Source organism: Chrysochloris asiatica, unplaced genomic scaffold (assembly GCF_000296735.1).
Source record: "Chrysochloris asiatica unplaced genomic scaffold, ChrAsi1.0 scaffold00013, whole genome shotgun sequence".
Lineage (NCBI taxonomy): Eukaryota > Metazoa > Chordata > Mammalia > Afrosoricida > Chrysochloridae > Chrysochloris > Chrysochloris asiatica.
Genome location: NW_006408531.1, coordinates 24,736,511 through 24,753,197, shown reverse-complemented (window position 1 = coordinate 24,753,197; position 16,687 = coordinate 24,736,511). Strand labels below are relative to the sequence as shown.

The following is a 16,687-nucleotide window of genomic DNA, read 5'->3' as shown; positions in this document are numbered from 1 at the left end:
CAACAGTTTTTTGTTTATTTCTTCTATGATCAGATGCCAACACTTCTGTTGTATTTATCAGCAAACAAAACTGGCAGGGTCCTCTCCTAAAAAATTAGTCATTTTCCCTTCATTCTCATAAACTGAAAAATGTCTTGGATATGAAAGCAACTAAAAAGTTGGGGACAATACTATCGTAGGAAAATGTATATATTTTTTCCTCTGTGTACTTCTCATGATGTTTGGGGAATGTGTTCGGTGGCCCAGATTTGCCTAAAGAAAACACAGGCATTATAGCATTTTTAAACACCTTCTCTGTGCTGGACACTGAATTTGGTTTCATTAATAATCTCATTTGCTTCCCACAATACTCCTAGTTAATGATTACAAATGTAAAATTTAAAAGAAGGTGAGCAGCTCACTAAAGTCATAAGCTAGGGAAGTACTTATTTATTGATAGCAATAAACTAGTGTAGTAAAAATAACCAGATACAGTAAATTAATTAATTGAACTTTTTCTCTTTGTTGACTTATTCTGTAGTAGCTATGTAATGTAGCATGGTTAAAAATTGAATACATTCAAGGTGAGAACATCTGAAAGAATAGCTAGTAACAATTCCAGATTTTACTGCAAATAACTCTTGTGGGTACTTCAAGATTATTTTTAAACTCTAAATTCTAATATATTATTTCTCTCTGCAGAAAGCTGACGCTGTACGTGTGACCACATTCACTGGCTGCATGGGAGAGGCATACTTTGACAGCAAACCTATAGGGTTGTGGAATTTCCGAGAGAAAGAGGGTGACTGCAAAGGATGTACAGTCAGGTTAGTTCATACAAGGACTTTTCTCAGGCTTTTCCTGCACATCACAAAAGCTTTCACTGTGCAGTATTTCATCATCATGTAGATGATGTGGAATGGATTTGAAGTGACTGTATTCGAGTGTGGATTTACCAGGAAGTTAATGAAACTTCAAACCCACCATCCACTCCTTGGAAACCTATACAGGGTCACTATGAGTTGGAACCACTCTACAGCACTTAACAGCAACAGGTTTTTGTAAAGTTTGCAGATGTTCTTACATCAGTTAGTTAAGACCACTATGTCTTTCCACTCTACCTTTCCTTTGTGTCCAAGGGATTTTGTGTGTCCATGAGTATCTTTTAGTCATCATTATTTTGTCTCTAATAAGAGGCCCCTTCAAACTGATTGAGCTGATTAGAATTGCTAATGTCTTCACAAGTCCTCTGATTACAAAATTGCTGAGGTTTTGCATGATCTGCCTCACTTCTAGTTTCCCATAAACTCTGGTATTTGTAGGAATTATTTTTTTTTTACAAAACTCCTGGTTGTTTTTTGTTTATCTGTTTCCTTATTTCAGAATACATATTACATCTTAACATAAAGATCAATCGTTTCAGTTAAACAGCAGACATGATTATATATTGTTCTTAAGTGCCATTGTGTTGATTCCAACTCATAGCCACCCATATAGGGTTTCCAAGGAGCTATTGGTGGGTTTGAACTACCAGCCTGTGGTTAGCAGTCCAATGCTTTTCCTACAGCGCCAAACCAGAACTCTAGGATTACATGAGAAAGATATAAAAAAAATTAGGCTCCAAAATTACATAGAATATCTTAGAATGTCCGTTTTACAAACTTTTATTTATTCAAAATATAGTTGTTGGAAAGCTTTAGAACAATTAATCCATAGAATAAAAAAGAAGTGTATCTTATTCCTTATACTTTTGTGAATCACATTAAAACTAAAAGAAAAATGTGCTACAAGTAAAATATGTTTAACTCAACATTGAAATTGTAATGAATTTTTAATATCTTAAGTCCAATATGCATCTATTTAATTCTATAGTTTATAAATTATGTGTGGAGCAGTGTAGCTGTTCCAAAATAACAATTAGTTCTTACTTACCTAACCATATGTCAAGGTTCAAAAGAGAAGCAAAAGGGCAAGTTAAGAAAGTTAGCATTTATGAATAAAATAGTAGTTGTTTTCCTGCAAAATGCATTAAAAATGAATATGAAAATACTAATATGATGTTAGAGTTTGAAATATATAGATTTTGAAATATCTGAAAGGACTCATTTTTTTTTTTTTAATCCCAAGGCCACCAGTTCAAATCCAGATTTACCTGGTTATGACTCACACCAGCTACTGAACTAATTGAAGTATCTTGATCTGCATTCCTACGATTAGCTGTTCCCAGCAAAAAAATATTCATTCCCATAAATTTACCATTTGCTTGGATAGGAGATCTCCTATAGTGCTCGATTTGAAAATGTTGTTAGAAATCATTCTTTGATGTAACACTTTGTTCTCACAGTTGAGAAGCTGAGAACTGAAATGTTAAATGACCTTTAACAAGTAACACAAGTTCGTAGTGACATTCCACATCAGTCCCCAGGGTATCTGCCATCTAATACATTGTTTTTCTTTATATGTTAAGAGAATTAATAGTATGTTATAAATTGAGGGGAAATAGATTCAGGACATAAAGACATCAGAGTATAAATTCCAGAGATTTCTTCAAAAAAGAAATATATATATATGTTTTGTTGTTGCTAAGTGCCGTCGAGTTGGTTCAAACTTAGAGCGACCCTATGTAGGGTTTCCAAGGAGCAGCTGGTGAGCTTGAACCATTGACCTTGCGGTTCAAAGCGACCTTATAGTCCAGTGCATCAACTGCAACATCACACCAGGACTCCCATGTACATATATGAGAGTGTGGTGACTCTGTACGATAAGTAATGAACTGGGAAAACAAAAGGTCAGCAGTTGAGTCCACCAAATGCTTCACAGGAGAAAGTTGCGGCTTTCTGTGCTCATAAAGAATTACAGCATCTGAAACCCTATACAGAGTCGTTATGCGTGGGAACTGACTCTGTGACATTTAACAACAGCATACATATCTGTATGTATGTTGTCAAGTACCTTCAAGTCAGTTCCCACTCATAGTGAGCCTGTACAGGGTTTCCAGAGAGGAGCTAGTTTTGAATCGCTGATTATATACATGTAAATTGTTGTTAGGAACCATCGAGTCAGTTCTGACTCATAATGACCCTATGGACAACAGAACAAAACACTGCCCAGTCCTACACCATCTTCACAACTCTCAGCTTATTTGAGCTCATTGTTGCGGCCACTGTGTCAGCTCATCTTGCTGTAGTTTTTCCTCTTTTTTGCTTTATCAAACATGTCATTCTCCAGTGATTGGTCCCTCCTGACAACATGTTCAAACAATAAGAGATGAAGTTTCACCACCTTTACTTCTAAGGAACATTCTAGCTGTACTTCTTTCAAGACAGATTTGTTTGTTTTCCTGGCGTTCATGGTACTTTTTTAAGTATTCTTCACCAACACCATTAATTCCAATGCATCCGTTCTTCTCTGGTCTTCCTTATGTGTTGCCAACTTTTTTACATGCATATGAGGTAGCTGAAAACACAATGGCTTTGATTAGGTGTGCTTTAGTCCTCAAAGTAACATCTTCACTCTTAAACAATTTGAAGAGGTATTTTGCAGCAGATTTGCCTAATGCATTATGTCATTTGATTTCTTTACTGATGCTCCATGCAATAGTGTAAGTTTTGTGTCAGCTTGACTAGCCAGGATTTTCAGTGGTTTGGCAGTTAAGAGGTAGTAATTCCCCATGGTGAGCTCTGCCATAAACAGCAAATCAAATCAATTGAAAAGGATTTCATCAGGAGTGTGGACTGTTTCCAATATATTGGACAGTTAGGCAAAGCGTGCTTGCTTTCTGCTGGGTCTGTTGATCATCTTGCATGATGATCCAGACTTGAGTCAGTGGCTTACTCTATTGCCAGTGGATCCTGAGAGTCATCAGTAGCTCAGACTGCCTGCCTGCCACCTGACCTGTCCATCTTGGTTTAGGACTTTCTCACAAATGTGTGAACCTTTCCTTGATATAAACGTCTCTCTCTATAGCCATGTATAATCGTCACTGGTTTTGCTTCTTTAGAGAACCCAGCCTAAGACAAGTGTTGATTATGGCTCCAAGAAAAATGAAGTCTTTGACAACTTCAATCTTTTCTCCATTTTTCATGCTATTTTTGGCCCAGTTGTTGGAATTTTTGTTTTCTTTACATTGAGATGCAATCAATCCATACTGAAGGCTTTAGTATTTGATTTTCATCAGTAAGTATTTTAAATCCTCTTCATTTCCAGTAAGCAATGTTGTATAAACTGCATATCTCAGGCTGTTAATGAGTCTTCTTCTAATCTTGATGCCATATTCTTCATAAAATCTATCTTGTCAGATTTATTTGCTCTGCAAGCAGATTAAATAAGTAGGGTGAATGGACACAACCTTGGTACACACCTTTCCTGATTTTAAAGTATTCACTATTCCCTTGTTCTATTCGAGTGACTGCCTTTTAGTTTATGTACAGCTTCCTCATGAGCAAAATTAAGTGTTCTGAAATACCCATTCTTCATAATGTTATACATATTTTGTTATAGTCCACACAGTCAACTGCTTTTGCATAGTAATAAAGAACAAGAAAACATCTTTCTGGCATTCTCTTCTTTTGATATTCTTTTGATATCATCTGATATTCTTCATTTTTTATCATCGTCTGAAACTGGTTTTAATTTCTGGAAGCTCCCTGTCAATGTACTGCTGCAACAGTAGTTGAATTATCTTCAGCAAAATTTTACTTGCATTTGATATTAATGGTAATGTTCAATGATCTCCACATTTCATTGGGTCTTTCTTTGGAATGGGCACAGAGAGTCTTTCAGTGTTGCAACTCAAGGCTTGAGTAATTTTTTTAGTTCTTTCAGCTTGATAAATTCTGAGTCTGTTTGTTCTTCCTTTTCATTTTTACGACTCCAGGTCTTTGCACATTTCATTATAATACTTTGCTTTATTTTCTTGAACTGCCATTTGAAATTTTTTGTACATCTCTTTTACTTCATAATTTCTTCCAGTCAGAGAAATAATATCAGAGTCTCTCCTGACATCCATTTTTGTTTTTTATTTATTTCCTGTCTTTTAGATGACTTTTTGCATGTATGATGTTCTTAATGTCATCTACAACTCCTCTGTTTTTCAGTTCTTAATGTCTAATGCATCAAATTTGTTTTATAGATGGTCTCTAAGTTCAGGTGGGATGTACCCAAGATTCTATTTTGGCACTTGTGGACTTGTTTTAATTTTTGTTCTACGTCAGCTTGTATTTACATATGAACAATTGATGTTCTGTTCTGCCGCCAACTCCTGGCCTTGTTTGGGCTGATGATATGGAGCTTCTCCATCGTCTTTTCCCACAGATGCTATCAACTTGATTTCTGTGTAGTCCATCTAGTGAGGTCCAGGTGTATAGTTAGTTGCCTTTTATATTGTTAAAAAATGCATTTGCAATGAATTGGTCTTGCAAAATTTTATCATGAGTTCTCAAGCATCATTTCTATCACCAAGGCTTCTTTGTTTCTGACTTTCCAGTCACCAGTAATTATCAGTGTATGTTGATTGCATGTTTTATCAATTTCAGATTAAAGAAATTTGTCAATTTCTTCATTTTCATCATCATTGACTTAAGTGTTTAGTGTGTAAATTTGAACGATGGTGGTATTAACTGGTCTTTCTTGTAGGTGTTCGGATTTTATTCTATCACAGACAGCATTGTACTACAAAATAGATCTTAACATGCTCTATAGATCTTAAAATTCTCTTTTTCGCAATGAATTTGCCACAGTTCCTCTTCGATAATGTCCTTCCCAGCATACTAACCCCATAGATTGTCTGATTCAAAATGACAAATACCAGTCCATTTCCGTTTACCGTTGTTAGGTGCCATTGAGTCAGTTCCAACTCATAGAGTTTCCTAGGTTGTAAATTATTTGTTGGGGCAGAAGGTCTCTCCAAAGACACGACTGGTGGGCTTGAACTGCTGACCTTGTGATATGCAGTCTAGTGTTATTCTACAGAGCCACCATGCTCACTAATGCATAGGATATTGATCGTTATGCATTCATTTTTCGACAACTTCCAATTATCCAAGATTCATACTTCGTACATTTGCATTCTGATTATCAATGGATGTTTGCAGTTGTTTCTTCCTATCATTAATTGTGCTGTACCAGCAAATTATTACAATAAAATGTGCAAAGATCTGGAATCAGAAAACCAAAAAGGAATAACATGCTCAGCATTTCTCAAGCTGAGGGAACTGAAGAAAAAAACTCAAGCCTCGACTTTTGTTATTAAAAGATTCTGGGCAAATTATTGAAGCATGTAGAATGCATCAAGAGAAGATGGAAGGAATACACAGAGTCACTGTACCAAAAGCAAATGTTTAATGTTCAACCATTTCAAGAGGTAGCATATGATCAAGAGCCAATGATACTTAGGGAGGAAGTCCAAGGTGCATTAAAGGGATTGGCAGAGAACAAGGCACCAGGAATTGATGGAATAAAAATTGAAATCTTTCAAGAAAATGAGGCGGCACAGGAGGCATTCATTCATCTCTGCCAAGAAATTTGGAAGACAACTACCTGTCCGACTGATTGGAAGAGATTCATATTTGTGCCCATTCCAAAGAGAGGTGACCCAAAAGAATGCGGAAATCATCGGACAATCTCTTTGATATCTCAAGCGAGTAAAGTATTGCTAAAGGTAACACAGAAACGGCTATATCCATACATTGACAGAGAAGTTCCAGAGATTCAAGCCAGATTCAGAAGAGGCTGTGGAATGGGGGATATCATTGCGGATGTCCGACGGATCTTGGCTGAAAGCAGAGAATATCAGAAAGATGTTTACCTGTGCTTTATTGACTACGCAATGGCTTTCAATTGTATGGACCATGACAATCTATGGACAACATTGCAAAGTATGAGTATACCGGAACACTTAATTGTGCTCATGAGGAATCTGTACCTGGACCAAGAGGCAGTTGTTTGAACAGAATATGGGAACACTAAATGTTTTAAAATTAAAAAAGATGTGCGACAGGGTTGTATTCTTTCACCATACTTATTCAATTTATATGCTGAGGAAATAATCTAAGAAGCTGGGTTCTTTGAAGAAAAATGTGGCATCAGGATTGGAGGAAGACTCATTAACAACCATGATATGCAGAAGGTACAACCTTGCTTGCTGAAAGTGAAGAGGATTTAAAACATTTACTGATGAAGATCAAAGAGCACGGCTTCGATATGGATTGCATTTCAATGTCAAGAAAACAAAATCCTCACCACTGGACCAATAAACAACGTTCTTATCAATGGAGAAAAGATTGAAGTTGTCAAGGACTTCATTCTTCTTGGATCAACTATCAACACTCATGGAAGCAGCAGTCAAGAGATCAAATGACATATTGCATTAGGCAAATCTTCTGCACAAAACCTTTTTAAAGTGTTGAAGAGCAAAGATGTCAGCTTGAGGACTAAAGTGTGCCTGACCCAAACCATGGTGTTTTCAATAACCTCACATGCATGCAAAAGCTTGACAGTGAATAAGGAAGACGGTAAAAGAATTGATGCCTTTGAGTTATGGTGTTGGAGGAGAATATTGAAAGTGCCATGGGCTGCCAAAAGAACCAATAGATCCATTTTGGAAGAAGTGCAGCCAGAGTGATCCTTAGAGGCCAAGATGGCCAAACTGTCTCTCATACTTTGGACATATTGTCAGAAGGGAGCAGTCGCTGGAGAAGGATATCTTGTTTGGTAAGGTGAAGGGTCAGAGAAAAAGATGAAGACCCCCAACAAGATGGATTGGCCAGGTGGCAGCGTTGATGGACTCAAGCATGGCAACAATAGTGAGGTTGGCCCAGGATTGTTTTGTTCTGCTGTGCATAAGGTTGTTATGAGTCAGTACCAACTCAATGGCACTTAACAACAATAACAACCAGCAAATGAAGATTTCAAAAGCTTTGTTCCATTCATGTCATTAAGGTCAACTCTGCCTTGAAGATGCAGCTCTTCCTCAGTTATATTTTGAGTACCTTCCAACCTGAGGGGCTTTCCTTCCTCCTATTCTGTATTAGTGCAGAAACTCTGCTGAAATATACCCACTATGGGTGATCCTGCTGGTGTTGAAAATACAAATGGCATAGTGGGCTGTGCATTGTTCTGCTAACAGCAAGGTTAGCAGTTTAAATCCACCAGCTGCTCCATTAGAGAAAGATGAGACTTTCTGCTCCCATAAAGACTTACATATATGGTAGTTATGACTGTGTGCCGTAGAGTCGGTTCTGACCCATAGCAACCCATGGCAACCTTGGTTTCCAAGGTTGTGTGGGTGTGTGTGCATATGTGTATATAAGATGGATTGCGGCTAAATTAGAGAATACCAGAAAAATATTTACTTGCACTTTATTGGCTATACAAAGGTATTCAACTGCTTGAATCATAGCAAACATTTTGAAGAACAAGTATTCCAGAATACGTGTGTGCATAAGATACTTATACATAGACCAAGAGGCAGTTGTTAAAAATAAATAAATAAATCAATAAATAAATGGGAATGCTGAATGGCTTAAATTCCAGAAAAATATATGCCAGGGTTGTATCCTTTTGCAATACTTATTCAATCTCTATGGTGAGCAAATAATCCTAGACACTGGGTTATATAAAGAACCTGGAATCAGGAGTGGAGGAAGACTCATTAACAACCCATGAGTTGCAGGAGGCACAACCTTAATGTAGTATAATTTAAGAAGATTTTAAATACTTACTGATAAAGTTCAAAGAGTACAACTTTGATATGGATTACACCTCAGTGTTATTAAACAAAATCTTCACTACTGGACCAATAAATACCATCATAATAAATGGAGAAACGTTTGAAGTTTTCAAAGACATCATTTTGCTTGAATCCACATGCAACATTCATGGAAGCAGCAGTCAAGAAATGAAACGACATAATGCATTAGACAAGTCGGCTGCACAAATCCTTTTAAGGTGTTAAGGAACAAAGATATCAGTTTGATAACCCAGATGCAGGTGACTCAATCCATGGAATTCACACTTACCTCATATGCATATGAAAGTCAGACAGCGAATAAGAAGACCTTAGAAGAATTGATGCATATGAATTGTGGTCTTGGCGAAGAATACTGAAAGTACCATTGACAATCAGAAGAACAAACAAATCTGTTTTCAAGAAGTATTTCTAGAATAATCCTTAGAAACTAGGATGGTGAGACTTCATCTCTTGTATTTTGGACAGGTTGTCAGAAAGGTCCTGTCCCTGGAGAAGGACATCATGCTTGGTAAAACCAGCAAAAAAAGAGGAATATGCCCAATGGCATGAATTGACACAGTGGCTGCAACAATAAGCTCAAAGATAACACTTGTGAGGATGGAGCAGAACCCAGCAGTGTTTTGTTCTGTTGTGCAGTCATACAATGCACACACATACATATATATGTTGTTGCAAACTACTGGAGATATCACAATAACTAAAAGGATATATACATATATATGTGTGTGTGTATGTATCTATATGTATATATAGATACATACACATATGCATATACATATATGAGCAACTTGTGTGTTTGAACTGCCAGCTTTGTGGTTCACAGTCTAATGCTGATCCTACAGTGCCACACTATGAGTCAAGGTTCACAGCAGATACTGAGTTTGTGTCTGATGTAAGGTCTGGTCCAAATTCTTGATATTTCTTAGAGAGCTTAAATGCTAGTGAAGGAGACAGACATGTAAGTGCACAGATATATGCAAGCATCATTTATTGTCTGAATCTAATCTATCTCAAAAACCATGTTGATGTTCAAAGGACATGGCTCTGTATTCAGTATGTTTAATGGAAAACATAATAATGCAATCCAGCCTATGAAAAAAATTCCACAGTTCCCACTAAGACACAGTAAAACTTTAATATAGCCATTCACCAAATACTTCTTCAAAACAAAAAGCATGTAAATCACCAATGCCCTAGTCATTAAACACATGATAGAATCTTTAGTGAGTATGTGTCTGCACAGAACCTAACAAGACTATACAGAATCAGATGCAAATTATTTTTCACTGTAATTTACAAAGAACATTTACTTTAATGCACAATAAAATAATATGTTAAAGATGCTAATGAGACTACCTAAATTAAACCTGTGGTGTCAATGCCACCAGATCTAGCAAATAAAGGGCTAAATCTTCAGGGAAATGGAGAAAATAACCAAAATATCATAGATTATTTTTAAATCTTGCAAACTGAAAATGAGAGAATAGCTGAGGAACTACTGGAGCATTTTCCAAATTCTGCCATCTAGATTCACACAAATACTTATTTTTTATATCATTAATATAAATTTATAGTATCATGTTTTAGGTAATGAATTTAAGGTACAATATATATATATATATATATATCACATTATAACAAATATTTAGATACTCAGGAATACTTAAATTTAATTACCTAATTTGTTAGTCTTTTAAAAAGGGAAAAAAAGGCTTTCTCGAGAAGTAAGAAAACATAAAGGAAGCATATGGTCTGGGATGTCCCTTTTTGGGTAAATGGTAATTAAAATGAAATCTAAACATAAAGACTGTGTTAAAGAAAAAAGATGGTCAAAGATCCTAAGGCCAATAAGAGCCAATTATTCTGATTTTGTATCGAGTTTAGATTTCAGTGGGACATGAATGGGAGGAAGCAAATCAATTTAAAAATGCAGGTTAAAAGATGTTGTTACTTGGTGTAAGATGGTGGCAATGGGGATGGAGAGAAGTAAGGGATCAAAGATCAATTTAAAATGGTTCCTGCCCTATAGCAGCCTACCAACTAGTTTTAGAGAACACTTTTATATACTAAGTAAATTGCTCATGAAGAATTTCTTTCTCTAAAGTCCTCAGGTGGAAGATCGTGAAGGAACTATTCAGTTTGATGGAGAAGGTTATGCAATGGTCAGTCGCCCTATTCGTTGGTTCCCCAACATTTCCACTGTCATGTTCAAGTTCAGGACATTTTCTTCAAGTGCTCTCCTGATGTACCTTGCCACACGAGACCTGGTAAACTTATGTACAGCATTTCTTCCTTGATTGAATTGAATATGTGTTTGCTTCTTTTCCTTAAGGTTCTAATAAAATGATCATTTACTGTTAACATTACTAATTATTATTTAAAAGGATTCTGGGTTGCTTGTGTGGGAGCCAAACATGGGTGTACTGATAAAGTGCTTATGTTTTCACTGAAAACTTTATTCATGGATATAATTTAGTTACTATTGATTTTCAATATGACTCCCTTATAAATCCTATAATATTTTTCCAGTATGGAATCATATAACAATAGAAGTATTTCTTTAGTCTTCCAGAGACTTAAATTAAAAGAGGATTCTAAATATCCTTTGTCTCATCTTTTTCCACATCAATATTTATTAGTAAATTCTCTCTGGAAACATGCCTTTAGATTTGCTTAATATGTTTTTAGAAAAACCCACTTCATAGTACTCACATCATAGTAATTTGTTTGAGACCATTTGCAGCATAACATCACCTCTAAGAAAATATACAATGATATCAACACTAATTCTATTTTCAAAATGGATTTCTATTAGAGGGCAACACATTCCATAATTTAGCCATAAGTCGCTACTTTGAACACCAAATACAAGCAAATACCCATGCATTTCTCTATGTCCCTAATCATCGGTGTGTTTCTTGTTTTGTTTGATTTTACCCTGTTAATAGAAAGATTTCATGAGTGTAGAGCTCGCTGATGGGCACATAAAAGTTAGCTACGATCTGGGTTCAGGAATGGCTTCCATTGTCAGCAATCAAAACCATAATGATGGGAAATGGAGATCATTCACTCTGTCAAGAATTCAGAAACAAGGTGAGTTTTTATACTAGTAATACACTATGGACCTTAACCATGTTATCCAAAGCTCCTATGTATCTAATCACGACGAAGACCCTGTCAGCAATTTTAGGTACTTGCAAGTTCTCTGAAAAATTAATACACTCATTTCTGTTGTTTAGATTATAGGTAGTATGGTTAGACATGACTGATTGAAGAGCCAATGGTTCTCTGTCATTTTCTTTTGTAACTGAGAGCTTCATTTGAAAGCATAAAACTGTCTTGAAACCTGTAAAATTATATCCTGTACTTGATTGGGAAGATGTGTGTGTATGTTTCTTTCCCTATTTTGCCACAATATTTCCCACTGAACATCCCAAACCTAGAATTTGTAGGAATGACAGGACATAGCTGTGTGCTTTACTTTTTTAAATTGCCAAAACTTTGTACACACACAAGTAAATCATTGATAAATAATAATTTGATATATTCATGGTTTCTGTACCTTTTCAAAACACTTTCACATATGTTATTTCATTTGACCATATAAGTAGATACTTTGTTGTAATGTTAAAGAAAGGGAAATGTGGACTACAAATTAGTTGTCATCAACGACAGATATAAACTTTGACAACCAAGACAGAAACCCATCTCTATTTGGTTCTCATGTGGTGCTATTGCTATTTAAGTATGATTCCCCTAATCATGTGTAGTTTGACAATGCCAATAGCTGCAGATGAATTTATTTGCTTCTGCTACTATGTTGTTGTTATTAAGAGCCATCGAGTCAGTTCTACTATAAATAGAACCAATATTGACCATGTAAATTTTAAATTTTAGGAATTTAAATTGAATTTTGTAATATCTTTTATTCCAACATTGGAAGACGAGGGGAAGAATGAAAGATTTGTAACAATTTAAGATGCTACTGCAGTAAACCAAACTATTTTCTTCAGATATAACTCAAAGATTTCACTAATTACAAAATGTCTTTCACCAGTTGAAATGATTTTCCCAAGGTTTTGTTGTAGCTACTTTGCAATTTATCTGTGGTCCAGAAATCAGAAAGAACTTTCCTTTATTTTGTTGTCGTTCAATGCCATCAAGTTGGTTTCCTCGTATAACGACCTTTTGCACGATAGAACGAAACACTACCCCGTCCTGTGCAATTCTCACAAAGTTATGTTTGAACCCATTGTTGCTGCCATTATGTCAGATTAACTTGTTAAGGGTCTTCCTCATTTTTGCTAACTTTCTTTTATCTTCCTGTTGTTGTTAAGTGCTGTCGAGTCAGTTCCAACTCATAGTGATCCTGTATAGGGTTTCTGAGGAGTAGATGGTGAGTTTGAATCACTGACCTTGTGGTTCAAACTGACCTTGTGGTCCAGTTCTTATCCTGTAGCACTAAACCAGGACTCTTTTATTTTAGTTTGGTCATAATATTCTGTCCCATTCATACTCCCATAAATTTTCTTCTTAACATTCAGATAGCTCTAAACTTACATTTTTTTGTTGTTGTTGTTGTTTCTCTTCCAGAATATCCATCAAGTGCAACAAGCATTCATTCTCATTTGCATTTTAATGACATGATTCATCTTCCTTCCTTCTGTCAGGTTTACAGTATTGCAATGTCAAAAATCATATTTAACCCTAAGTTGCTGGGTACTTAATTTGGATAATTTCAGATTCTCAAATTAATGTGGGAACCTTTCCATTATCCTGCCCATGACTGTACCCATTCTTTGTGATCTATGTGTTATCATAGATCAAACTTCTCAAATCAAATCAATGAAAAGGTTGATTAAAATGAAATTCTCTGAACTTTCCTATTTTTTCACATGTGCTCTCATATATGCTATATATTTTCTTAGCTAATTTTAAAGCAGTTTATTATTTTAGCATATCAATTAACAATTAGCAAGGTCGATAAAGAGCATCATATTAAGTGGAGAAAATAACTGGAAAATTTGGAATCAATTAACACCCATTGAGTAAACCTGATATAAAAGACCTCTTTAAAGCATTAAAAAGAGAAAATATCACTTTGAGGGCTAAGATATACCTGACCCAAGCCATGGCATTTTCAATCCCCTCATATGTCCATGAAGGTTGGACAATGAATAAGGAAGACCAAAGAAAAATTAATGCATTTTAATTTAATAATAATTATGGTTTTTAGCAAAGAATATTTAATATACTATGGATTGCATGAAGAATGAACACATCAGTCTTAGAAGAAGTACAGGCAGAGTGTTCCTTTGAAGCAAGAATAATGAGACTTCATCTCACATACTTTGGACATGCTATAAGAAAGAACCAGCCTCTGGAGAACGACATAATGCTTGGCAAAGTAGAAGAGATATGTATTTGGACCCATTCCAAAGAGGTGACCCAGTGGACTGTGGAATATCGTTGGAAAACATCACTGATATCCCATGCGACTAAATATGAAAAGATAATACAAAAATATTATAAAAATGGTTGCTACCATACATTGACAGAGAACTTACAGAGGTTTAAGCCAGTTTCTGAAGAGGGTATGGAACGAGGGATATCACTCATAGCGCTGAAAGTGAAGAGGACTTAAAACATTCACTGATGAAGATCAAAGAGCACAGCCTTTGGATATGGATTACATCTCAATGTAAAGAAAACAAAAATCCTCATCACTGGACCAATAAACAACATTCTTATCAAAAGAGAAAAGTTGACGTTGTCAAGGACTTCATTCTTCTTGGATCAACTATCAACACTCATGGAAGCAGCAGTCAAGAGATCAAATGACATATTGCATTAAGCAAATCTTCTGCACAAGACCTTTTTAAAGTGTTGAAGAGCAAAGATGTCAGTTTGAGGACTAAGGTGCGCCTGACCCAAGCCTTTGTGTTTTCAATAATCTCATATGCATGTGAAAGCTGGACAGTGAAAAAGGAAGACTGTACTAGAATTGGTGCCTTTGAGTTACGGTTTTGGAGGAGAATATTGAAAGTGCCATGGGCTGCCAAAAGAACCAATAGATCTGGTTTGGAAGAAGTCCAGCCAGAGTGATCCTTAGAGGCCAAGATGGCCAAACTTCGTCTCTCATACTTTGGACGTATTGTCTGGAAGGACCAGTCGCTGGAGAAGGACATCATGTTTGGTAAGGTGGAGGGTCTGAGAAAAAGAGGAAGATCCCCAATGAGATGGATTGGCCAAGTGGAAGCATCGATTGACTAAAGTGTGGCAACAATAGTGAGGTTGGCCCAGGATCGGGCAGTGTTTCGTTCTGCTGTGCATAAGGTCGCTATGGGTCGGTATTGACTCGATGGCACTGAACAAAAACAACAACATCAGAGAGGTGCTGTCTTAGTAGAAGTCCCAGTAGTCCATGGAGTTAAGTATCAGGCTGATAACCGAAAGGTTTGAACTCACCAGCAACTCAGTGTGAGAAAGATAAGGCAATAAGCATCCATAAAGATGCATAGCCTCAGAAAACCTATGAAGCAGTTTTTTTTTTTTCTGTCCTATAGACTTGGGATGAGTTGGATTCAACTTGACAGCAGTGAGTTAGATGTGAAATGGTGAGGAAAAAGGCTAGATTAATTTTCTAGTTTAGGAGCTTGTGTGAAGTAGACAACGCAGATTGGGAGTAAAAGGCTAATTTTGATTTGTAATATATTTTGTCTGAAGTTCCAGATGGTGGTGTGTAATTTGTTGAACATGGATTTTTAGGCAAAAGTCAGGCCCAGGCATACTGATTTCTGAGTCATCCTAAGTAGATACAATACTTGAATTTATTCATATAGCTAAAACCCTTGAGGTGGACAAAGAAAGAGATACTAGGGAACATCAACATTTCAGAGATGTTAACAAAAAGTTTCCAAGAAAGGAGAATGAGACTGAGCTTAGAAAGTTTAAGGAAAGAAGTTGGAGAACATAGCACTATGGAATCTAGAAGAGGACATTTATAGATAAGGAAGGAGCTGCTAACAGCTGCATACAAATCTAAGAACAGAAGTTTTTCCATTAAGTTTGGTTATAGGTAAATCGCTCAGGACGTTAGCAGTCAGAAACCATGGAGTGATGATGGTGGTGATGGTGTACTGAAGAGTCAGTTCTGATTCATAGCAACCCTGCATAGGGTTTCCAAGGCTGTAAATCTTTATAGGAGCAGAAAGCCTCGTCTTTCTCCAGCAGAACTGCTGGTAGTTTCAAACTTATGACCATGAGGTTAGAAGCCTGACTCATAACCACTACGCTACCAGAGCTCCTTGAAACCATGTAGTTGTTGTTGTTGTGAAGTGCCGTCCAGTTGATTCTGACCCGTAGTGACCCAGTATAGGATTTCCAAGGAGCAGCTGGTAAGCTTGAACCACCAACCTTGCAGTTCAAACAACTTTGCTGTCTGACACATTAGCCCACAGCGCCACACCTGGACTCTGAAACCATCTAGTAGGAGGATAGAAATCCAAATCAAACTTCTGCAGTGTGGGTCATGGCTCCTTTCCAGCGACCAAATTAGGTGTTTGGATGAATTATTCTCTACAGATTTGTAAAAGAACTATCTGCTGAAGTTTAAATCCACTCCTTCATGGGACATTACCCATCTTTCTTGAAAGTCAGTAGAACCACAGTCACGGATAAAAGGGTGCCATATCCGCAACGTCACTGATATAAAGACAAGGCTCAGAAGCATTGTTTAGATTTTCAATGAAAATCTAATTGGGAAAAGAAATTTTAAAAATACCAAAGTATAAACAATTTACTTACAACAATTCAGCTTTGGTTATAAAATACTTATTAAGCCCCTATAGTGTGTTTCATATTTTAAAAAATCCCTGTTTCCCTTTTGTTGTTGTTACGTGCCGTCGAGTCGGTTCTGACCCATAGCGACCCTGTACAGGGTTTCCGAGGGTGTAAATC

At 36.4% G+C, this 16,687-nt stretch overlaps 1 protein-coding gene across 1 annotated transcript in view; it reads left to right on the top strand.

Annotated features, from left to right (window-relative positions):
- LAMA2 (laminin, alpha 2) overlaps positions 1-16,687 on the top strand; it is a 747,229-nt gene that overhangs the window by 657,304 nt on the left and 73,238 nt on the right. Inside the window, exons 49-51 of the mRNA XM_006834727.1 lie at positions 682-806; positions 10,833-10,995; positions 11,677-11,821. Coding sequence (XP_006834790.1) covers positions 682-806; positions 10,833-10,995; positions 11,677-11,821 — 433 coding nt within the window. The remainder of the gene's footprint in view (positions 1-681; positions 807-10,832; positions 10,996-11,676; positions 11,822-16,687) is intronic.